General features: G+C 37.2%; 1 protein-coding gene across 1 annotated transcript in view; it reads left to right on the top strand.

The window, feature by feature from the left end:
• The window catches only part of LOC150099409 (tolloid-like protein 2), a 781,663-nt gene that overhangs the window by 691,002 nt on the left and 65,301 nt on the right, over positions 1 to 25,360 (top strand). Inside the window, exon 14 of the mRNA XM_090403893.1 lies at positions 14,785 to 14,914. Coding sequence (XP_090260019.1) covers positions 14,785 to 14,914 — 130 coding nt within the window. The remainder of the gene's footprint in view (positions 1 to 14,784; positions 14,915 to 25,360) is intronic.

Raw genomic sequence — 25,360 nt, 5'->3', positions numbered from 1 at the left:
ATACAGCTCTCTTCGTCCCTCAAACTCATTCCACACATTAACAAACTGTGCTCCCATCTCCTCACACATTTCAGCCAGAATATCATTCATAATCCTTGCTCTCCGCCTCATTTCACCACAATCATACCTAGGCAACACACTGACTACCCTTCCTGTCACACTATTCTCTTTTATCTTTCCAAGCAGTCTCCTGACATTCATTTTGACATGCTCTTTGTTCTCTTTCAAATCATTTGTACCAATTAATACAATTAACTCTTTTGCTCGCTCCCGCCTCATATTCACTGCCTCAATCACTCTACTCATTTTACCACTTGGAAAACTTGTGCATTTTATCCTCTAGCACACCTTTAATAATGGAGTCGCCATACAACGCCACTCGCTTATCTTTCATTAACTCTTCCATGCCATCATGATTTATTTTAATAGTTTTGACCTGAATTCTCTTAATTTCATTCCGCATCCATTTCATTTCTTGCTTCTTCCAATCCAATTCACCTTCCGAACCTCGCGACACATTATCTCTATCATTAAATCTTTCTAACTCTCGACTCCCTCTTCTCACTTTCCCTCTCATTCATTCTTCTTTGTTTCCGTACTTTCGGTCCAACATACGTCCAACTTTCACTATCATTCTTCTCACTTTCACTCTCATTTATCTTTCTTTGTTTCTATACTTTTGGACTAACATGCATCCAACTTTCGCTATCATTCGTCTCACTTTTACTGTCATTCATCTTTCTTTGGTTCAGTACTTTCGTTCCAACATGCGTCCAACTTTCACCATCATTCATTCTTTTTTCGCTATCATTTATTCTTTCAATTTTTTTTCTTCTGATTTCTGCATCACGCCATTTCTACTTTCATTCGTTCTCTCAATTTCGTTTCTTTCCGCCTCACTTTCGTCCCTTTTAACATACGTTACGGTTGTCAAATCGCTCTTTTTCTTTTTTCCTGATTTTTTAAAATTTTTTTGCCTCTCTTTTTCTCACCATCCTTCTCTTTTAAACGTGCACTCGCGACACAATCGGTACTAGCACTTTCTGTCATCAATTTCATATTTGCATTCATCAGTTCCTCGTTCAGGTCACACTTCGCACACACACCCTTCTTCCATCCTCACTAAACATCCAGATATCATTTATGTAATCGAAGGAATACATATAACAGACCTCACACTTAACGAAACGACTGAAATCTAAATTAAAATCATGGAATGACAAAGCCGCCGCCATTTTTTTTTTTTTTTTCTCTGCAGGTTACTAAGTCTAATAATAACGATTTTGTAATTTAGTTTAGGCAAGAAAAAACCCCACACTAATAATACCGGTTGCGCACAACCTTTACAGCCACTCTTACTGAAACAGTTATGCATATATACTTAATTATTCCTAGTAAAACTTATCTGAATCAGGAGCTCTTCAAATCGCATCCACACCGCTTGGCCCACTAGCGCCCTCTCTCTGATCTGATCCATCTAACTGATATACTGTATATTCCCATCCTCTGCAGCTTGTACATCAACTTATCATGTGGTAATCTATCAAACGCTTTTGCAAAGTCTCACTTTATCATAACATGCAAGTAAATACTAAAACAGGACCTACCCTTTACAAATCCATGCTGACCAACAGAAAGAATGCTATATATCCATCAACCCAATTCTGTATTCTATTCCTTATCAATCTCTCCAACACCTTTACCACAACTGCAGTTATACAGACTGACCTATAGTTGGAGACTTCTATCTTAGAACCATGCTTGTGGAGTGGTACTATTTTGCCTTCTTTCCACTCCTTAGGAACTCAACACCTCTGTTTCTTTCATTTCCAATTCTCCTAATACTTGTCTCTCTTCAATATATTCTGCCAGATCATTTATACCAGTATGATATACATTGATAAAATGCTCGTTCAATAATTCCACTATATCCTTTGCAGCTGTTAGCCTGCTGCCATGACTATTCACCAGTGTTAGTCTGCCATAATTATTCTTCCTGTTGCTTGCCATGTAACGAAAAAATTCCCTTCAGTTAACCTTGGCTTGACCAGCCAATCTCCTCTCATACTGTACCTTTTCTTTCTTTTGCCATGCTCGTCATCTTTGTAGCCTGTACTTTATACTCTTCATGGATCTGATCACCACCAACTGTCTTGTACCGTCTCCATAACATTTTCTTTTCCAGCACAGCTTGCTTGATTTCGCTATTCATCCATATCACTCCGCTCTATTTACTTGCTTAACCCTCGGTATGGAGTCATACATTGCTTTTGTCAGATACTGCCTTCTGAGTTTCCATGCATTGTCAACATCTTTCTGCTCAGCTCATCTATCCAATGTACCAATGCTAACTGACTACAGAGTTTCCTATAATCACCTGGATACATGTGGAAGTATAAAGCAGGTGATTATAGGAAACTCTGTAGTCAGTTAGCATGAGTAGGTAGACGAGCTGAGCGGAAAAGATAATTCCTCTATTTTTCCAATTCAGATTTTTAAAAATTTCTTCTAGCATTGCTGTAAATAATTTAGGTGAAATGGCATCTCCCTGCCTTACTCCCTTTTTTTATCCTGCTTGTTCTGGGCAAAAATCTAGTCTGTTTAGTATTCTGTTGCTAATGGTTTTTGTAAAAATTTTGTATATTGTTAAAAGGAGATTGATATGGTGTAATTTTTAATATCTTCTCTGTCTTCCTTATTAAAAACTATAATAAAAATAAGGATAGCATTGTTTCAACTGTTTGGTATTCTCTTCCTTCTTAGGCATGATGTATAAATTTTACTTAACATAGTCTTGACTGGCACACCACCTGCTTTCAGAACTATATATATCAGTGGCGCCATGTGCCCATTTTAGTTGGGCATGCTGTCGTGTGGCTTATGCAACCCACACTACAAAATTCATGCCAGTTTGACCCTATGATTGTATTTTTATTGATGTGTGAAAGTTTTAAGAGTGGATAGTGCATCAGCGCTCATCTTAATTGGTCCAGCGCAATTAATTGTAGGATAACTTCGGATAAATAATTCTGGGTAGGATAACTTGTAGGATAACTACAAATCCCACAGATGTATTGACATTGAGGTTATGCAATAAACTACTCACCTCCACTTCATTAACCACAATTCCCGTATAATCTACTGGTTTATTCGTTTCTGCAATGTCACCACCTGGATGATATACTTTTGCAAAGTGCTTACTCAGTAACTCAACTATCTCAACTGATTCAGTTACCTCCCTACCATCGGCATTCTTTAAAATCAATCTGCCATGTACATTTTTCCTTTTACTTGCTACATATCTAAAACACTGTTTAGGATTCTCTTTAGCCTGCATGGCCAATGTTCTTTCGTAATCCTTTTTTGCTTTTCTTACCACACTCGTCACCCTTCTGGCCTGTGCTTTATACCGTTCATGTGCCTGCCGGTCACCCTTCTCCTTAAATTCCCTCCATAGTTGTTTCTTTTTTTGCAGCTCAAGCTTAATGGTGTTATTCATCCATTTAACTCCTACTTGATTTATTATTCGGACTCTAGGTATACAGTCAGCCATTGCTTCATGCAAGCACTTCTTAACTACCTCCCATGCACTATCAACTTCTAGTCCTTGCAGTTGTACATGCCATGGCACTGAACCAATCAAACTCCTAAGCTTGTCATACTTTCCAGCCCGATAATTCCACATGTACCCTGTCTTAATTGAAAATTTTACACCTTTAGCCACCTCCCAAGTTAAGACTCTATGATCACTCTCACCGATTGGTGGCAATGTGGTCATATTTGTTATAGCCAAATCCTCAGATGTAATTACTAGGTCAAGCACTCTCTGACCATTGTCAAGGTCTTAGAGAAATTAGTCAAGAAAAGAATACAGGATTGGATAGATGAAAATGGGATATTGTATGGGGGACAACATGGTTTTGTGAAGGGTAGATCATGCCTCAGTAACTTGCTCACGTTTTATAACACAGTGACGGCTGAACTGGATATGGGTAATGGGTTTACAGTGATACTACTGGACCTTGCCAAGGCCTTTGATAGGATACCACATGGAACCCTAATCAGTAAACTGGAGCAGATGGGTATAGATATAGGGTTGGTGAGATGGATAGGAGGGTGGTTGAAGGAGAGATATCAAAGAGTGGTTTATTCAGGAGTGGAGTCTAAAAGACGTCTTGTGACTAGTGGAGTGCCACAGGGCTCTGTTCTTGGACCACTGCTTTTCAGTTTGTTCATCAATGATATTGGAAAGGATCTGAGAGGAAGTGTTCACTTGTTTGCTGATGATGCAAAGTTGGGTAGAGCAATTGTGAGTGCACAGGATGTCAAAATTTTACAGGATGATTTGGATAGTTTGGAGGACTGGGCTAGGAAAAATGGATGTCAATTTAATGTGGCAAAGTGTAAGGTTATGCACTTTGGGGTGAAAAGAATAGCAGCAGTATATCGCATTGGTGGAACCATACTCCATGAGATTGATGAGGCCAGGGATTTGGGAGTGTTGGTGGATAGGAAGTTGAAGTTTAGGGGGCACATTGCAAAAGTAACTAAAACAGCTCACCAAATCACTTGGTTTCTGAAAAATACTTTAACATGCAGAGAGGAACAAGTTGTTGTTCCTCTGTATCGAGCCTTGATAAGACCCCATCTGGACTTCTGTGCCCAGCTATGGGCACCAGGGTTTCTTCGTGATGGGGAGGAAGTGGAGAGGGTCCAGAGATGAGTGACCAAGATGATAGCAGGTCTGTGAAATGAACCTTATGAGAATAGGTTGAAGATTTGTGGGTTGCAGAAATTGGACGATAGGCGAAGGAGGGGTGATATGATTGAGACATTCAAATTACTGAAGGGTTTTTATAAGATTGATCCAGAAGATATTTTTGAAAATATGACTGGTGGTGGGAGGACTAGGGGCCATGAATGGAAGCTGGGCAAGAGTGTGGTTGACAAGGGTGTTAGAGCTAGGTTCTTTACTTGGAGAGTGGTAAATGAGTGGAATAAGCTTCCAGAGTCTGTTGTGGGTGCTACGACCGTGAACGAGTTCAAGGCAAGGTATGATAGATACTGTGTGAATGTTGAATAGTTGTTCTTGACATGATGTTAGGGCCTCCCTCGATGAGTCTGTCGACTCCTTGGAGTTTCCCGGAACAATAATAATAATAATAATAACTTTGAATACTTTAATTTATCAATTAATGTAATTTTAAATATGGAAAGCATAAAGATCAAATGAACAATAGCTATGCTTCACACAAACTGTTTATGTGAGAAACTTCTCTTCATGGTGAGATTAGATTATCATTTTAAATACAGCCATATAATATGCACAGAAATCAGAAAAAGTAATCACTTGAGAAATTATTATTTCTCTGGGTCCAACCAAAGAAAGGCTGAAATAACTTGTTTTACTTATTTATTTATACATGAGTTCCAACCTCCTTCAACTGTAATCATACACTCTGCGAAAGCTCTGTCAAAAATGGGACATGCATGTAAAACAGATGACACTCAGAAAACAAAAACAGCAACTCATGACGAATGACAAGTTCAATTGGATTGGTTGACACAATAACTAATCACAGCCACTGATTTCTAGGTGCTATTGACTCAACGCTCACTCTTCCTCTCCTTCTGGGTGGTTTAAAACCACTGGAATGCTAAGAATTTGACTTGCTGCAGCATGTGTACACGTTCAAAGGACTCAAAAGTGTATGTTGTGACTGCACACCCAGACTATTAGCAGTAATGTGATGCAATGTTTACATGTCAAAAAGTGTCCTCTTCATGAAGCATTAGTATATTGTGTTTTTAATTTTAGGAATCATGCAAAGTCAGGAAACAATTAAGGGGGTCTTTAATGGGAATAAATGCAAAATATAATATCGCCGATATTGCTATTCTGTAGATGTGCACCGCACACCCTGAATATTTGCCCCTGATGTATATTGTACAACCAATTCTCTTTTTTGCACAGCTTTTTTTTTTTACACGATTTCGAAATAATATGGTTTAGAAAACAAAAGCAGTTCTATTTTTACACTGTATATTTTGATTTAACATGGTTCAAATGGTGCTTATTTTTAAAATTTCTGTTTGAATTCAGTTCTGTTAAAAAGGGTATTTCCATTATAATTACTATTTCTTAGTAGAGCATATGCCCTTAAACTTGAATTTTGGGGACCTACCCCTCAATGTTTTAAATATTACTCTACACTACAGAATGTAGACAAATGCAAAGTAGAACTTATATAGCGAAATCACAAAAAAAGTGTTGGAGGCTTTAAAGCAGCTAAGGATCATGTGACTATTATTTTGCAGCAATGCTCAGGAGATCATATATTAAAACCATTACTCATTAATTGATCCCTAAGACCACGGGCAATGAAAGGTGTGGATTTTAACATGTTATAAGTGCACTGGAAGGCAAATAAAATGGTTGGCTTACAAAAGAAATTTTTAATGAATGGTTCCATCAATGTTTTGTTCCAGAAATTAAAAATTATTTGATGGAAAAAAATCTGGACTTTAAAGTTTTATTGATAGTAGACAGTGTTCCTGTCCATCCTGTTTTAGAACACCCAAATGTGAAACATTTTTTCTGGCACCTAATACAACATCCTTAATACAACCACTAGACCAGGGTGTGATCGCTAACTTCAAAACTTACTATATAAGAAGAACATTCCAATACATTTTGGATAAACTAGATAAGGATAATAATTTACTGACAGTTATTGATGTGAGGAAGAAATTTTCTATTCTGGATTGCATCAAACTTGCTAAGTTGGTGTTATCAGAATTGAAACCATCAACTTTAAATGCATGCTGGAAAGCTACTTGGCCAAAATGTGTGAAAAAGTAAAACTCTGTGCCTTTGCATACAACTGAATATCCCAATATCATCAGATTAGCACATGCAGTTGGCGGAGAAGGATTTGATGATTTTTCGTCTGTAGATATTGAAGAATTGATGGTTGACAAAGCTGTTAGTGATGACGAAATAATAGGAGCTGTCCTTGAGAATCTCGATGAAAAAGAAAAAGTGATGATGATGAAGAGATTCCACTTACTGCAGGATTAAAGAAGGGCTTCAAATGGCTAGTAAATTTCAAAGTCGTTTTCTTACACATGATCCAAATACTGAACAAGCTGAACAATTTAAACATGAACTGAAGTCATCTATGGTGTGATATGAAGAATTATACAAAGATCTAGTCAAAACAGGATCTCAACAATTAATTACAGAGTTTGTGGTAAAAATAAAAAAATCAACCTTCAGAATTATTGGAAATTAGTGCTAATTTAGTTCCTTTTACTGAAGAAAATGTTTCACTATTGCAGTATGAACAGGACAGCCAAAATGTTTCAAGTGATGAAGTGATTTAATTCCAGTCTCATGCAGAAGAATGTGGTTACTGTCAGAAAGTGACAGCGAATAAAATTTAACTAATAACCATATACTCAGGTGTATTTGGACCTTTCCGAATTTCTGTTTTATTAGTGACACACTATTTTCTTTCTATTCTATTCTATTCCCTCAGCCATACAGCTGGTGGGGTTAGCTATATGCTACCATACTAGGGAAATAATTATGAGCAAGGTGGTTTCTCATTACCTTCTTTGCCATACTATATCCTTTGACTGTAGCCTGTGTGTTCAAGGGGTTGGTTTGCCTGTTTGCAGGATGAAAACCCCAGATAAACTGGTGGAAAAAACCCTGCTGTCCACGCCCAAGACCAGCTAACTTGGCTATGTCTGAGGAAGATCCTTAAGCTCCTCACGTCATTGAGGGTAATCAAAACTAGGACACTCCTTCCCCAGGCATGTGGTTGCAAAGCGCATAGCTACTAGGCTACCTGCGTCGACTATTTTCTTTAAGAGATGTATATGTGTGTGTGTGTGTGTGTGTGTGTGTGTGTGTGTGTGTGTGTGTGTGTGTGTGTGTGTGTGTGTGTGTGTGTGTGTTAAAGATACCAAGCAATTTTATAAACTTGGTTTTAATCCTTTTTCCCAAGTAAGCAAACAGACATGTTAGTCAAGTTTGTGCCTGCAGTAGTGCAAGTCTGGGCAACTCGTAGTAAAGGTGGAGCAAGCTCTGGTCACTATTCTTAGTATTTCCCATAATGTAAAACACATGTCCTAGCGGACGTGTATGATGTTATACATTATGGGGGGGGGGGGGTCAATACAGGTCAAAACCCAGACCAGTTTCGACCTGTATTGAGGTCTCGTCAGTGGGAGCCAGACCAAGAAATACCAAGGTTATAGTAATACAGAGCTTATAAATATTTTATCTATACAAGTTGCCACAAGGTGCTTTTATTTTATTTAATAAAAATCTCTGGATGTGAGAAAGATGTGAAAAGTTTTTTTACCTTGAATATATATATGTTAAAGATACCAAGCAATTTTATAAACTTGGTTTTAATCCTTTTTCCCAAGTAAGCAAACAGACATGTTAGTCAAGTTTATGCCTGCAGCAGTGCAAGTCTGGGCAACTCGTGGTAAAGATAGAACAAGCTCTGATCACTATTCTTAGTATTTCCCATAATGTAAAACACATGTCCTAGCGGATGTGTTTTACATTATTTTTTCATGTGCACTGTATTCTTTTTTTACATGGTTTTCATTTACACCATTTTTTCTGGAAAACCAATCTACCTTGTAAATGGAGAATTGGGTGTATATAAGTTACTTAAAGGATTTTGTAGAATTCATGGAGAAAAAAAAAATTTTAAGACATAACAGGAGAGTAGAGAGAGCTTCAGTAAAGGAGTTTAAAGAAAAATATGATAGGCAATAAGTTAATAAGGGTTTATGTTGGCCTTCTTTGCGGTTAGTCTTTGAGACTCTTTGAAATGCTGTGTAATAATAATGTTTGAGTCTCCTATTGATGTGTAGCAAACTTCTTGATTATTATTATTATCCTAAGACCCCATGGAGTCACAGAGATCCCTTTTGTTATACACATTTCATCATACCCACCTTAAACCCATTCAAATTTTCTGCAGACACCACTCTCCAAGGCAGTGCATTCCAATCATTCACAACTCTCCATGCAAAAAACCCGCTTCTTACTCCCTTGCTTATACCCTCCTTATACAGCTTCTAGGGGATGACCTCTTGTTCCCCCACAATCTCCCACCATTTTATGAAAACCTCTTCAGTGTTAATCCTATAACAACCCCTTACTAACTTGTATGTCTCTGTCATATCACCCTTCTTCTTCCTATCCAGTAGACAATTCAAATTGCATCGTCTCAACCTTTCTTCATATTCAACATTCCAGAGATCAGTAACTATGTCAATCACCTCTGAACCTTCTCCAGCATCTCTTTATCCTGTGAAAAACCAGGTGGCCTAATCAAAGCCTTATACATGGAACTATTACACAAGTCATATTATTTCAAGGTAAAATATGTTCAAATAGTGAAAAATATATAGCTTTTCAAAAAAAAAAAAAATTCTTTGTGGCTAACTAATTAATATTATGATCAACTCATAATTGGCATACAAAAATTTAAATAATTAACTAGAAGAAATTTAGTGATGCTTTCTTTTAGGCTTACACGGTGATCCGAATGCATTTTTGAAAATTATGGAGACAACTACCGTGTTTGAATAAAAACTTTAGTTTAATATAACTAAAATCTACATTCAACGTTTCGACCTTTATGTCAAGGTCATCTTCTGCAGCATACAAATATACACAGGAAACAAACTATACTACAATCAAACTGGTTCGTTAAAGACACTGACCAACCGCTACCACAATTGTTGGCCTGACCTCTGGTGAAAAAAAAAAAATATAAAATAAATAAATAAATAAATAAAATAAAAATAAAAATAAAAACATATAAATTAAAATAAAAAAATATAAAATAAAATTAAAATTAAAATAAAAAATTATACATCAACGCTAGAGTTCAATTATTAGTGTTGTTTAATATATATATATATATATATATATATATATATATATATATATATATTCCAGCCAGTTGGTATGGAATGGTTTCTAATACTAGTTACAGATTGGCTAGAGTCCTGACTTATGCTGGAGCTTTCATATTAGGTAGGCTGAATGTGTGCCATCCAGATCCTAGGAATTTTCATGCCATCTTTGTTATTGATTGGGTGGTTTATCAGGATTTCGCAGGATTCCTTAAATTTCCTTTCATACCAGGTTTTTGTGTGGTGTAAGGAGCAGGTGTTTTTCCAGTTGATTTGGTGTAAGGTGTTGAGTGCGTGGTCTGAGAGACCTGCTTCACCATAATGGTTATATTTAATGTGTCTAATGTGTTCTTTCTTACGTATAGGAATTGTCCGTCCTGTTTCACCAATGTACGGTAAATTACAGGTGTAGCGGATGCAATAGACTCCAGGATGTGCTAATGGGAGAAGAGGATCCTTAGAGGAGCTGAATATGGTTTTAAGTTTAGTGGGTGGTTTAAAGGTGGCATTGAGGTTATAATGTTGTAGGATTCTGTTGATTTTTTCCGATAACCCTTTAATGTATAGGATGGCTATGTTTTTACTGTAATCTAGATTCGTTTTTGTTGTAGTTTTATAGAGTATTTTATTAACAGTATTTTTGTTATAGCCATTATTTATGAATGTGTCACTAATGATTTTTAGTTCTTGTTTCAGGGCTTGCTGGTTAGAGCAAATAGTTGTGGCTCTGTTTTTAAGGGTGATAATGACTCCATATTTTTGTGATGGGTGGTGGTATGAATTTGCATGTATGTATTGGCCAGTGTGTGTCGGTTTTCGGTAGACCGTGAAGGATAGACAGCCTGAAGGAAGACGTGTAACTAGTGTGTCTAGGAACGGGAGCGAATTTTGGTTTTTGATTTCGATGGTAAATTGTATGCGTTCGTGTTGTTTGTTCAGGTGGCTGAGGAATGTGTTTAGTGTTTGTCGCCCATGCGGCCAGATTGCGAACACGTCGTCAATGTATCTGAGCCAGACTGTCGGTCGTAGCATGGCAGAATCAAGAGCCCTTTGCTCAAAGGTTTGCATGTAGAAGTTAGCAATTGGGGGGGGGGGGGGGGGGGGATAGTGGTGAGCCCACGGCTGTACCTTCTTTTTGTAGGTAGAATTTGTTTTGCCACATGAAGTAACCGGACTTTAGTACGTGGGCAAAGAGGGCAGTAATGTCGGGCGGAAATTTGTTCTGTAGTAGGAGAATTGTGTCATTGATGGGGACATTAGTGAAAAGGGCAGAAACGTCAAAACTGACTAATAAGTCGTCTTTGTCGAGTGTTATGTTTTTGATTTTGTTTATAAAGTGTTGTGTGTTTTTTATGTAGGAGGGGGGGGGAATGACCTACTAACTCCTTGAGTGTTGCCGCAAATTTTTTGGCTACGTGGTAATTGGGACTGTCTATTCCTTCCACGATTGGTCGAAGGGGGGCACATTTTGTTTGTGTATTTTCGGAACCCCATATAATCTGGGGGGGGGCGTAGTGGGGTTTGAGTTTTTTAATCGTGTCTGGTGGCCAAGAAGTGATTGACTTGAGTAGTTTTTCTGTTTTATCCTTTATCCTTTTTGTTGGGTTATAATTAATTAAATTAAATTATCAAATTAACTATCAAACTTTAATTTATAATTAACATAAATTAAAGTTTGATAGTTCGGATTGTAATTTAGAAACCAGATTTTGCGTTGTAGCTAGGTTTTGGCGGGCTGTTTGAATCTGTTCTCTAAGCATTGCTTTTTCTGTGTGGTCATAGATACGGAGTGCCTTAGCGGACGTAAATTTCTTTTTTAGCCTGATGCAGATCGGAATAAGGTTATTATTATAAGGTAATAAGGTATTAACATCTAACTATGTTAATCCAGACATTCTACAAACACTTGAAAGAATTACTGACAATTCGACCAAACATACCTTGGAAAAGAATAAAGAAAAACTCAAGAAAAAATTCCACAGTTTGAAACAACGGCAAAATATGGCGGCCAATCACAGGAATCCATCCAATCAGAGGACTTCCTCCCGGGTAAACAACAACAATGAACAACAAACAAGGGAGACAAGGAGCGACCAACCATCGACAAGCAAGAACCATGTGATTAACCTATCAAGCCACACCCTGAACAACGGCAAACTTATGCTACTGAATAAAGGACTGAACAACGCAATAACAACAAAAAAGGTAAACAAATTAGATTTTATCTACCACATTGAAAGAAGCATCAGATCCCTACCAAACAATATAGCAGATAAAATACGACTAGAAACCAATAATGTCCTAAATACTAAGAAAACCATACAGAACAACCTGACTAAAACAGAATTAGCAGCACTTAAATCATTAAAAGCCAAAAAAAACATAATAATAACGAAAGCGGATAAAGGCAGTGCCACTGTTGTCCTTGACAGGTCAACATACATACTTCAAATGAACCAACTAGTAGCCGATAACAACACATATAAAATGGTAAATTATAACCCAACAAAAAGGATAAAGGATAAAACAGAAAAACTACTCAAGTCCGTCACTTCTTGGCCACCAAACACGGTTAAAAAACTCAAACCCCACTATGCCTCCCCCCCCCCCAGATGGGGTTCCGAAAATACACAAACAAAATGTGCCCCTTCGACCAATCATGGAAGAAATAGATAGTCCCAATTACCACCTAGCCAAAAAATTAGCAGCAACACTCAAGGAGTTGGTAGGTCATTCCCCCTCCTACATAAAAAACACACAACACTTTATAAACAAAATCAAAAACATAACACTCGACAAAGACGACTTATTAGTCAGTTTTGACGTTTCTGCCCTTTTCACTAATGTCCCCATCAATGACACAATTCTCCTACTACAGAACAAATTTCCAACCGACATTACGGCCCTCTTTGCCCACGTACTAAAGTCCGGTTACTTCATGTGGCAAAACAAATTCTACCTACAAAAAGATGGTACAGCCATGGGCTCACCACTATTCCCCCCAATCGCTAACTTCTACATGGAAACCTTTGAGCAAAGGGCTCTTGATTCTGCCACGCTACGACCGACAGTTTGGCTCAGATACGTTGACGACGTGTTCGCGATCTGGCCGCACGGGCGACAAATACTAAACACATTCCTCAGCCACCTGAACAAACAACAGAACGCATACGATTTACCATCGAAATCGAAAACCAAAATTCGCTCCCGTTCCTAGACACACTAGTTACACGTCTTCCTTCAGGCAGTCTATCCTTCACGGTCTACCAAAAACCGACACACACTGGCCAATACATACATGCGAATTCATACCACCACCACCCATCACAAAAATATGGAGTCATTAACACCCTTAAAAACAGAGCCACAACTATTTGCTCTAACCAGCAAGCCCTGAAACAAGAACTAAAAATCATTAGTGACACATTCATAAATAATGGCTATAACAAAAATACTGTTAATAAAATACTGTATAAAACTACTACAAAAACGAATCTAGATTACAGTAAAACCATTGCCATCCCATACATTAAAGGGTTATCGGAAAAAATCAACAGAATCCTACAACATTATAACCTCAATGCCACCTTTAAACCACCCACTAAACTTAAAACCATATTCAGCTCCTCTAAGGATCCTCTCCTCCCATTAGCACATCCTGGAGTCTATTGCATCCGCTGCACCTGTAATTTACCGTACAGTGGTGAAACAGGACGGACAATCCCTATACGTAAGAAAGAACACATTAGACACATTAAATATAACCATTATGGTGAAGCAGGTCTCTCAGACCACGCACTCAACACCTTACACCAAATCAACTGGTAAAGCACCTGCTCCTTACACCGCAGGTGTAAGGAGCAGGAAATTTAAGGAATCCTGTGAAATCCTGATAAACCACCCCAATATCAATAACAAAGATGGCATGAAACCTAGGATCTGGATGGCACACATTCAGCCTACCTAATATGAAAGCTCCAGCATAAGTCAGGACTCTAGCCAATCCATAACTAGTATTAGAAACCATTCCATACCAACTGGCTGGAATGATGTTAATATATATATATATATATTAAACAACACTAATAATAGTACTCTAGCGTTGATGTATAATTTTTTTTTATTTTAATTTTATTTTATATTGTTTTTTATTTATTTTTTATTTTATTTTATGTATTTATTTATTTTATTTTATTTTTTATTTTTTCACTAGAGGTCAGGCCAACAATTGTGGTAGCGGTTGGTCAGTGTCTTTAACGAACCAGTTTGATTGTAGTATAGCTTGTTTCCTGTGTATATTTGTACGCTCCAGAAGATGACCTTGACATAAAGGTCGAAACGTCGAATGTAGATTTTAGTTATATTAAACTAAAGTTTTTATTCAAACACGGTAGTTGTCTCCATAATTTTCAAAAATGCAAATTTAGTAATGCTTGTAATATTTCTTAATAGTCAAAGGAGTCTTCTAAAGGATTTGTGCGCACTAGACCATAGAAGTGAGGACATTTGGACTTCTCAATATTTAGCCTGAGGAGAGGTAATATTCAGACTATAGAACATCCATTGTGGCCAGCAGTTTTTAATTGCAGAGTTTACTTATATGCATGTAAGTGGAAGTTCAGTTTTAAGTATACAAGATAGTTGAGAGGAATAAGGAGTAATAATATTTTGCAAAGATTTTTTAAGGTTAAGCTGGGTATCCAGCAGTAAATCGCTGGACCCCACAGAGAACATGTTAATAATAATGATAAAAGTAATAATATATTTATATTACAAAAAATGGTTTAGTTATGGTATTCAAATATGAACTTTTTTTTTTATTAACCACAGAAAGAGGATGTCCTGGTGCAGTGGTTAGAGTATGGCAAGACCTTAGTCAACCACCATTAGAGTTATGTGGTACTGAAATTAACAATGAGACTCAGGAAATCATTTCAACATCTAGTGTAATGAAAGTAATGTAAGCATTTTTATAGCAGAAATCAAGAACAGCTTGATATATAAGAATTCATTTCATTTTCTGTATTAGCAAAAATTTTCACATTATTTATTTATTATTTCCCAATTAATTCGAAACTTCAGTCAGTGAAAATATCAATTTATCTGTAATCTATTATATAGTGAAACCTGTGGAATATTCATAAGTAAAAAATTCACGTGTATACCACAGTGATTAGATTTTAATAATATGTAGATATTTCATCTTAAGACATCATCAGTACAGTTATTATAAAAAATACCAGGAATTACATACAAAGAAACAGTAAGTGCGCATGCTTATATTGGAATCCCTCTATGCATATAGTCACATGTTTGATCAACCTTTTCTGTCCTCTCATAGGCCACTGAGCTTCATCAATTAAAAATTTCACACAAAAATGAAAGACATTCAACTGTCAGAAACAGACATGCTAATAAGCTTCGACATTTTCTCTCTCTCTCTTCAATAATATTCCTTACAAGGAAACAATAGAATTGTTAACTCAAAAATTTCCATCCGATATTGTGGAATTATTCAAATTTGCTGTCACATCTAGGTACTTCACATGGAAAGATAAAATTTATAAACAAGAGGAAGGAACAATAATGGGCTCTCCCTTATCACCTAACTTAGCCAACCTTTTTCTGAAACACCTAGAAGATAGAATTTTCACTCTTGAACCAAAACCAAAAATATGTCTACAATATGTTGATGTCTTCTGGAGCCACTCTGAACAATACTCATTTCTAGATAAGATCAACAACATTCATTTTTGCAACAAATTCATCACTAGGAAAATAATCAGTCAGTGAAACTGACTGATTATTTTTCTAGGTATATAAAAGATATATCCTTTCTTGATATACACATCCAACAAAAGCAAGATGGTCTCCACTTCTGTCTATCGTAAACCAACGTTTTCATGTCGTTACATCTACAATTCATTGGCTCACCATCCATCTCAAAAATATGGCGTCATAAAATCTTTGGTATCCAGAGCATGCAATTTTGTTCCTGTGAAGAATCTTTAAAACAAGAATTGGAAATCATTAAAGATACAGCCATATTAAATGGATATAATCCAAAAACAACTCAAAAAACCATCAGCCACTTTCCTGCACATCAACCCAGACAAGAAGAAGCCCATGGGACTCTTATACCATATGTCAAAGGCATTTTGACATATGGTATTTCAAAAATTACGAAGAAATACAAACTCGTCGCTATCTATAAACCAATCAACTAGATCCACAATTTGCTACCTTCTTCAAAAGACAAACTCTCACCTATGATGCTTCTTGGCATATATGAAGTTTCATGTTCTTGTAAGATGTCTTACTATGGACGAACAGGAAGATCTATAAGTAAACGTATCTCTGAACATCAAGACCACATCCGTTTTATCAAGTCACAAAAATCTGGCCTTTCACAACATGGAGTTGAAAACCCTAACCATAGGATCCAATGAAAAACCACCAAAACTGCTACATAGATCCTTATATAAACATGAGTGTTTATGTAATTAAAATGCTGAAGCCTTACATCACACACCCAATCTGAACTGTAATGACTGTCTCACTATCCCAAAAGTCTGGGAAATTATTATCCTCAATTGTATAAAATAAATTCATCAGATATATTTTAATTTAATTTAATTACAGCCAAATTAATTTTAAGTCCTCAAACATGCTTCTGTTTGCATAGAGGGATTCCAATGTAAGCATGCACTATGTTCCTTTGTATGTAATTCCTAGTATTGTTTGTAACAACTATGCTGATGATGTCTTAAGATACTTAATACGAAATATCTACATATTATTAAAATTTAATCACTGTGGTATATATGTGAATTTTTTCAGTTAATTTATCTGTAAGTCTTTTGTTATAGATTAAATGATGCACTTTAAAGCATATGTAAATGATTTTACTACCTTGGTTCCTACACTGATACTCCAACTGACATAGTGAAAAGAAAGTATAAAACCCTTCATTTCTGTAAAAGCCTAACTAATGTCTGAAAATCCAATTTCATCACTACAAATACCAGAATTCATCTCTACAAACCCACCAGTCAAGCAATATTTACATATGGTTCCCAGAAATAGAACATCACTACTAAGTGAGCAGTTGATATCATCACTAACTTTGAGACAACTTGTACCTTCAATCATTACTGGGATATACATGGCAAGATCACATTCTGTGATCTTGTCATTACTAATACTGTCATTCTTGAAGAATGATAGGAAAGACCCCTAATGGAAACATTTCAGAAAAGTCAGATGAGGTGGTTGGGATGCCAACTTAGACATTCACCTTCACCTGAATTCAGTGCTCTCTCTCTCTCTCTCTCTCTCTACAAACCAACTTACGGATGCCGAAGAAGACTGAGAAAACGGTTTTGGCAATACATAAGTAGATTTCTTTTTGAAGATGGGACTCATGAACTATCTGTCACAAAACAGAGCAACTTAGCTCACTTTCATTTTATAGATTTTCTGATATTCATATATCAATGAATGATGATGATGTATAGTAAAGTCCTTCTAATCCAGGTCACTATCATACAGAACTCTTGTGAAAAATAAATAAATAAATAAAATAAAATGAAGTAATAAGTAGGCATAATAAACTTAAGACTTGAAGTAGATTGGTATTGTTGCCTATAGAAAAAGCAATTAGTAAGTACCAAAATTACATTCAGTATGGGTAGTCACAAATGGCCAGTCTCTTTTATGTGTTCATTCCATCCATAAGAGGTTGTTCTCCCTATAGTACATTAGTACTATGGATAGACATAAAGGTGAAACAAAAGAAGAAATTTGTTAATATCGAATTTGAAGACCTGTAGATCATATCCTTTAGGGAATATTTAAGGGGAATACTATGTCAAAAGATAGCAGTAGAAGGTATGCATAAAGATGAAAAAAAAATGTTCTGTGAGTTTCGAGAATTATTGATGCTAATTCTGATGAACAGTTTCCATTGATAGTTGTAGAAAATGCCAAAAACGAAGATATGTGTGAAAGAGTATGAGGTCAATTATTATTATTATTGCACCCTCCATGGAGTCAACAGGCTCATCATGGGAGGTTCATTCAACTGACAACATATTTATGTACTGAATCTTAAAATGAGCCTCTGTAGCTCAGTCAGTATAGACAAGGCCCTATGGTTGGAAAGACCTGGGTTTGATTCCCATCAGTGATATGAGGACCAGATAAAGGTCTCTTTCAATGAAAGGTGAGTTAGCCAGTCTTGTACAGAGGCAGAGGGGTTTTCATCCCCCAAAACAGGCAAACCAGCCCCGTGAACACATGCATCTACAGACATAGGATACACCAGGAGGCATAGCTCTAATCACCTTATACTCAACTCATGGTTGCAGTTACAAGAATAAAGAAACCTCGACACCGTAAAAAGGTAAAAGAGGAGGAGGATTAATCAGAAGAATCTTAAAATCCTTAACACTCCTTGCATTAACAACACATTCTGGTAATGTGTTCCATTCACTCACAGTTTTCCATGTAAAAATCTACTCCTCATATCCCTCTTCACCATACTCTTACATAACTTCCAGGGATGACCTGGTTTTTCTCCTCTCACCTTCTTCTCTTTTTATAATCCCCTCTGGATTAATCTGATAAAATCCTTTTGTTCATGTAAGTTAGCAAAAGGATTTTACATGTCTATCATATCACCTCTTTTCCTTCTATCCACCAAATTCTGTAATCCCCATCTCTTCAACCTCTCTCTCCATAGCCAGCATTTCAAAGTCCTGACATTGTCTTAGTCATCATACACTTGCCTCTGGACCCTTTGCAATGTTTCCACATCACACTGAAAACCAGGTGACCAAATTTGAGCACAGTAGTCCAAGTCTGGTTTATGCAATGGCACGACCACTTTCTTATCCCTGCATGTTAGACTACATCTTATCATAGCTGCACTATAATGTGCAGACTTTGCGAAACTAGCAATATGCCCTCTAAACTTCAGTCTGCTGTCAGCCATCACTTCCAGATCTCGAATCTTATCCACTTCCTGCAGTGTGGCATCATTGATATAGTACACAGCCTTATATTTCTGCACTCCAAAATGCAACATTTTGCACTTATTAATATTAAAGCTAAACCTCACTCCTTTGTACAAGTAAAAAAGTCTATTCAAATCTTCCTGAAGAGAATTAACATGAGAAGTGCTACTTATATTTCTCCCCAACTTTGCATCATCAGTAAACAACTGAAAAACCCCACTCAGTCCACATGATGTATTGCTTACAAACTAGTTAAAGAGAAAATTTTTTCTCCCAAGAAAAGAACCCTGGAACATACCACTTTCTACCCTCCTTTTTTGAGACTGCTCCATCATACACAACCAACTGGTTTCATTCAGAGCCAATCTCTGATCCGTCTAACCAACATGAAGAATGGTGAGGAAGGCAAAACTGGAATATGAGAAGAGAAGAGATTGGCACTAAGATCCAAAGAAAATCCTAGGGAATGTTTTAGCTATGTCGCCAGTAGGTGGAGAAACGATTGTGGAAGAATGACATTTTGGGATAAAAATGGGAATAGAGTGACTGATGCAGATTACATAGTGGAGTTGTTCAATGAGCACTTTATTGGAGTATTTCATCCTGGAGGAAGTTTTAATACTAGAGGGATAGGGCAGGTTTAGAGGTGCAGGAGGAGAGTGTGTTCCAAATACTGAGTACTCTGGATACCAGTAAAGCTGTTGGACTGTATGGTATTTCACCACGGGTTTTTGAGAGAATGTGCTAAAGAACTGACAGCTCCGTTGACCTAGCTTTTCAATAAAAGTCTGGCTGTGGGAAAAGTACCCAGGGAATGGAAGGAAAGTAAGATAGTGCCACTGCATAAGGGCGGTAGCAGACTGGAAGTGTCTAATTATAGGCCTGTTTGTATGTCATCAGTAGTTGTTAAGGTCTTGGAGAAATTACTGAGGGACTATATACAGCATTGGGCAGATGAGGGTAATGTTATCTATGAGAATCAACATGAATTTGTTAATGGGCGCTCTTGCTTTAATAATATGATTGCCTTTTATAATAAAGTGACAACAGCAGTTGATGAGGGAAAAGCATATACTGCCATTTTTTTGGATTTTGCAAAGGCGTTTGACAGGGGGCCACATGATAAGCCGATATTTAAGGTGCAGCACATGGGTTTAAATGTCAGGTTAGTCAAATGCATTCAGGATTGGCTGACTGATAGGTATCAGCGAGTTGTGTATGGTAGGGAAATATCAAGGAAGCAGAAGATTATAAGTGGGGTTCCACAGGGCTCAGTACTGGGACCTGTATTGTTCAACCTTTATATCAATGATATTGTCAATGGATTGCAAGGGGACATTCAGTTGTTTGCAGATGATGTGACTTGGAAGGATTATCAGTAATAGTGAAGATGCGGCAGTCCTGCAAGAGGATTTGAATAAACTAGATAGATCGGGAAATGAATGGGGGTATCGGCTCAATGCAGCAAAATGTAAAGTCTTGAAGTTTGGGATCCATCGATGGGAGGAGGTAGAGGAGACAAGAGATCTGGAGGTGATGATTGATAGAAAACTGAAATTCGGGGAGCATATTGTAAAGGTGGTGAGGATAACTCAGAGGATTGCTGCAATATTGAGAAGGATGCTGACCTGCATTCTTCTCAATATTGCAGATAAAAGAGTTTTCATTCCATTGTATAAGACCCTGATCAGACCACACTTAGACTATTCTTCTCAGATTTGGTCCCCAGGATTTGAATGGGATAAATTGACTGTGGAAAGGATACAGAGGCAGATAACAAAGATGGTTTCAGGACTGTACAATATGAGTGATGAGGATCAACTGAGGGAATGTGGACTGCAGAGTTTGGTGGATAGAAGAAGGAGAGGTAATATGATCAAGACTTTTAAACTGTTGAGAGGCAGTTACAGGTTAGACATTGGAGAGTTCTTTCACTTTGCGGAACGGCGGGAAGGAGCGATGACAAGGGGGCCATCCCTGGAAGTTACGAAAGGAGGCTATGCACAAGAGGGTGAGAAGTGGTTTCTTAGCATGGAGGGTGGTTGAATCTTGGAATGCATTGCCTGAGAGAGTGGTTGGAGCGGGAATGGTCAATGGGTTCAAGGAGTTGTATGATAAACTTTGTGTTTCCTAGAAACAACCTCCCACGATGAGTCTTTTGACTCCATGGAGGCCTGGATAATAATAATAATATACTCTCTATTCCCATCCTCTGCAGCTTGTACACCAAGTTATCATGTGGTAATATATATTGGTGAAAGGTACAGCACCTCCAGGAAGTCCTGAGACTCATCGAGGGAGGGCATCTACTCTACATCTTTCCGTCTCTGTCATCATCTACACCAGTGCCATCTACTGCCTACCACTACCACTGGTATTTTCACAGACAATCACAAACATCCATGGTGGGATGTTTGTGGGATTCAAACCCACAGCCTTTGGCTGGAGAGCAGATATGCTAACCACTCAGCCAACCAGGCCGGCAAAATAAATAAAGCCTGTGAATCTGCTGATACTTCTTCCAGGTAGTCAAAATTTCCGTATCACACTTAATAAGAAAACTACTAAAGTATCACAAGTTAAAATTCAACCCTCATCACACTCCTTAAGCTTAATCAAGCTAATTGCTCTCTTCTGCCCTGAATCAAATAAATTTATAGAGTTTTTGAATGGAAATGTGATTTGCATATAGTTAATAGCTGTTTCAGAATTAAAGTAATGCCTTGAGCAAAAGTTAAAACCTAATTTTTTGTATGCAGATAAGATAGCATGTATAATATGCTTATGCCAAGAGAGATTCGAAGTTAGAATAATCCCAAGAAGAGAAATTCATTATGTCTGAATAATTAGTGATATTTACTAAAATAAAGAGCCAAAAGGCTTTATTTCAGCAATGCAAAATTATATAAATCAAGTGGATATTAAATCCAGCATTATTTCAAAGCTGAATGTAGAAACTATGAAAGTTTCATATGAAATTTGACCAGAGAGCTTATGAGAATACACTCGCCTGCATTTATGAGTTACCCTAGTGTGGACCATATAGAAGGTATGATTATATTAACTGAAGCCTTTCGGCTCTTATTTTAGTAAATACTTTACGCACCGACCAAGAGTTCTCTTACAAAAAATACACCTCTCTGAAACTTCGAGTTCCTTAATACTGAACTAGAGTTTTTGCTCTCTTAAGGTTTCAGCCCGGTCTCTGAGGAGAACCAACCAGTTCGAAACAGCTGTCAGGCCAGTGAAACCTTATCAAAATGGATCAATAAAAGGGAAATATATGGACTCATGGACAAGCGATCATGATGTCTTCTATATGGTCTGCACTAGGGCAACTTGTAAATGCCAGCGAGTGTATTCCTGTATGCTCTCTGGCCAAATTTCATACAAAACTTTCATAGTTTCTACGTTCAGCTTTGAAATAATGCTGGATTTAATATGCACTTGATTTATATGAATTAGTAATAGTTACAAAAATAACAGCAATAAAGCATACACCAACAGTGTGGAAGGTTTTACTCATAGATCAAGTTTTTCCCTAGAATTTTCAGTTTATATGTTACATGTATATATGTCCAAAAATGTTTAAGATTTATGGGATTTTAGGTTAAATTAGAAGGAGCATATTGCAGTGTGTTGAGAAGTGTGATAACAGGTTAGGACATTCCAGAAATGAGACCAGTGTCATCAGGAGTAATCAGATAATGGATAGAAGTGCTGGTGACAGTAATAGATGAGAGTTAATGAAAATGAAGAGTGAATTTAAATGTATGGAGGAGGAAAAAATTGAACTTTAAAGAAGAGATTAACTGATGTTAATGAAAAGGAAGTCAATAGGAAGAAGCAAGTATCTATAGATGTTAATGAGGAGAAGGTTAATATGAAGAAGCAAATAGCTAAATAATTTGTGTGTATTTATATGGAGATTCAGTCATAAAGGTGTGGTAAATGATAAGGTACATAAGACATGCAATCCCAGTTGGTACAATAAAACAAATATCTGATGCTTTGCATGGAAAGAAGGAAGGAACGGGCTTTGGAATTAGTGGTGGTGGGCACAAATAACTTGAATAATGAGACAAAGAATGTGGAAAGGGATTTGAAGAAGTTATTGTAGTAGGTGAAGAATAACAGTGTCATTAGGAAAGTGATTAGTTTGTTCCCCAGATATGATAGTAGTGAACTGAGAAGGAGAGCAATGACACTGAATTGAAAAGATGGCTGAATTGCATCAGGCAAAGAATGTTCTATTTGTGTATGTATGTGGTGAATTTGAAAGGAAGTTAGAATGGTTAAAAGCTGATGGTTTGAATTGGAATGGTTTGGTGTTGGACATTTGAAGTGACTGTTGTTTGCGAAAAGTACATAGAATTTATACAAAATTAATATTACTGAAGGTCAGAAAGAGGTTGAGAAGTAGGTTGTGGAAAAACAGAATGAAGATGGTTACAAAGGTGAGGAAGTGATTATGGCAGTGAAGAGTGATGCAGTACATAAAGGTGGGAATGATAAGCATATTAATGAAAATATGAGTCAGGATGAGAGAAACGGGGATGGTCAGACCGAAGAGAGAGATGTACTATAGTAGATAGAGTTTGGAGTAATGTGGTGGGGTCGCCTCAAAAAGTGGAGAATTATGTTTGTATACTAATGTAAGGACTATCAGAAATAAAGGGACTAAGTTTGTAGCATTCATCGAGTCATTATGCCCAAAGATAATTGGTATAAGTGAAAATTGGTTGTCCGAGGATGATATACTATCAGGACTAGAATAGGATAGGGTAGTACTGTTAATGGCAGCAGAGGAAATTGTGTCCACGAAGAATGGAAATGGAAATTAGTAGTACGTGCAAAGGCTTTGAATCTAATTGGTGTGAAGTTGAGATCAGTAGAATAGTATAGCTAACAGAATGTTGTTGTATACCAGTGAATGTGGAGAGTACTGGTTGTGAAATGTTTAGACAAATTAATTAGGCAAGTAAAAGGAAGGGGATCCTAATGGGCAGTTTTCAATTATAGACCAGTCTGTATATTGGCAGTTGTGGTCAAAGTGAGGGAAAAATTGGTTAGGAATAGAATATGGGATTGAGTTGATGGACATAAGATTCTCTATGATGGTCAGCATGAGTGTGAAAAGTAAGCCTTGTTTAAAGCAATCAGCTTACATTTTATGATTAGGTGACGAATGCATTAGATAAGGGAGATTCATATACAGCAATTTTCTTGGATGTTGCAATTGATAAATTATTATTATTATCATTATTATACGGACACCTCCATGGAGTCAGAAGACCCAGTCTACCCACAATATATCATTGTGTGGGGTAGACTGACTCTGGCAACCCATTCTATTCATTCATTCACAACTCTCCAAGCAGAAATTCTAGTCCTTATATCCCTACTAACCACACATTTATTTAACTTCCAGGGATGACCCTCCCCCCTTGTTCTGGTCCCTCTAGCCAAGTGCTGATTTACCCTGCATCTATCCTTTAAAACTCTTCAAGCAACTTAAATGTTTCCATCATATCCCCTCTTTTTCTCCTATCAACCAACTTCTGCAGTCCACACACCTTCAATCTGTTCTCATAGAGAACATTTCACAGGCCACTGATCCTCTTGGTCACTCACCTCTGAATTCTCTCCACTGCATCCTTATCCCCAAGAAAACCAGGGGACCAGACTTGAGCACAGTAATCAAGATGTGGGTATATTAAGGGTTATGAAGAGGAATAACTTCCTTATCTCTGTTCTTCAATAGCCAAGTAATCTTATGGGCTACCTTAGCAATATGTCCTCTAAACCAGAGGTCGGCAACATAGTGCCTGCAAGCGCCATGGTGCCCACAGTGAATTTTTAGTGCACCCTCAGAGAAATTATTGTAAACTGCTTTATAGCTCGTAGTGGTAATTTTGCAGTGTAGATCGCAGTATATCTGAAAGATACATTCATTACTAGTATATGCTAAAATGCAAGAAAACATAAAGAAAAAACACTGGAAATATAATACATGATGGTACAAATTAAGTGAATATTGAATCCAACATTATTTCATAGCTGAATATAGAAACTACAAGAATTTCGTGCCGAATATATAGAAACTAAAAGTTTCGGCGGATGCAAGCATTATTATTATTACATCACACCTCCAGGGAGTCCAAAGACTCGTCGAGGGAGGGCATCTACTCTACAACTCGTAGTTTCACAACTCCACCTACTTTCATCAACAAACACCAATGCCATCTACCGCCGACTACCACCACTAGTACTTTAACAGACAATCACAAACATCCATGCCCACGGTGGGATTCGAACCTGCAGCCTTTTGGCTGGAGAGTGAATATGCTAACCACTCGGCCAACCAGGCCTGTGCCTTATGGGAAACT

The sequence above is a fragment of the Typopeltis vanoorti genome, chromosome 14, assembly GCF_054136105.1.
Source record: "Typopeltis vanoorti isolate ZY-2024b chromosome 14, IOZ_Tvanoo_1.0, whole genome shotgun sequence".
NCBI classification, from domain to species: domain Eukaryota; kingdom Metazoa; phylum Arthropoda; class Arachnida; order Uropygi; family Thelyphonidae; genus Typopeltis; species Typopeltis vanoorti.
This window is presented reverse-complemented; position numbering and strand designations above follow the sequence as displayed.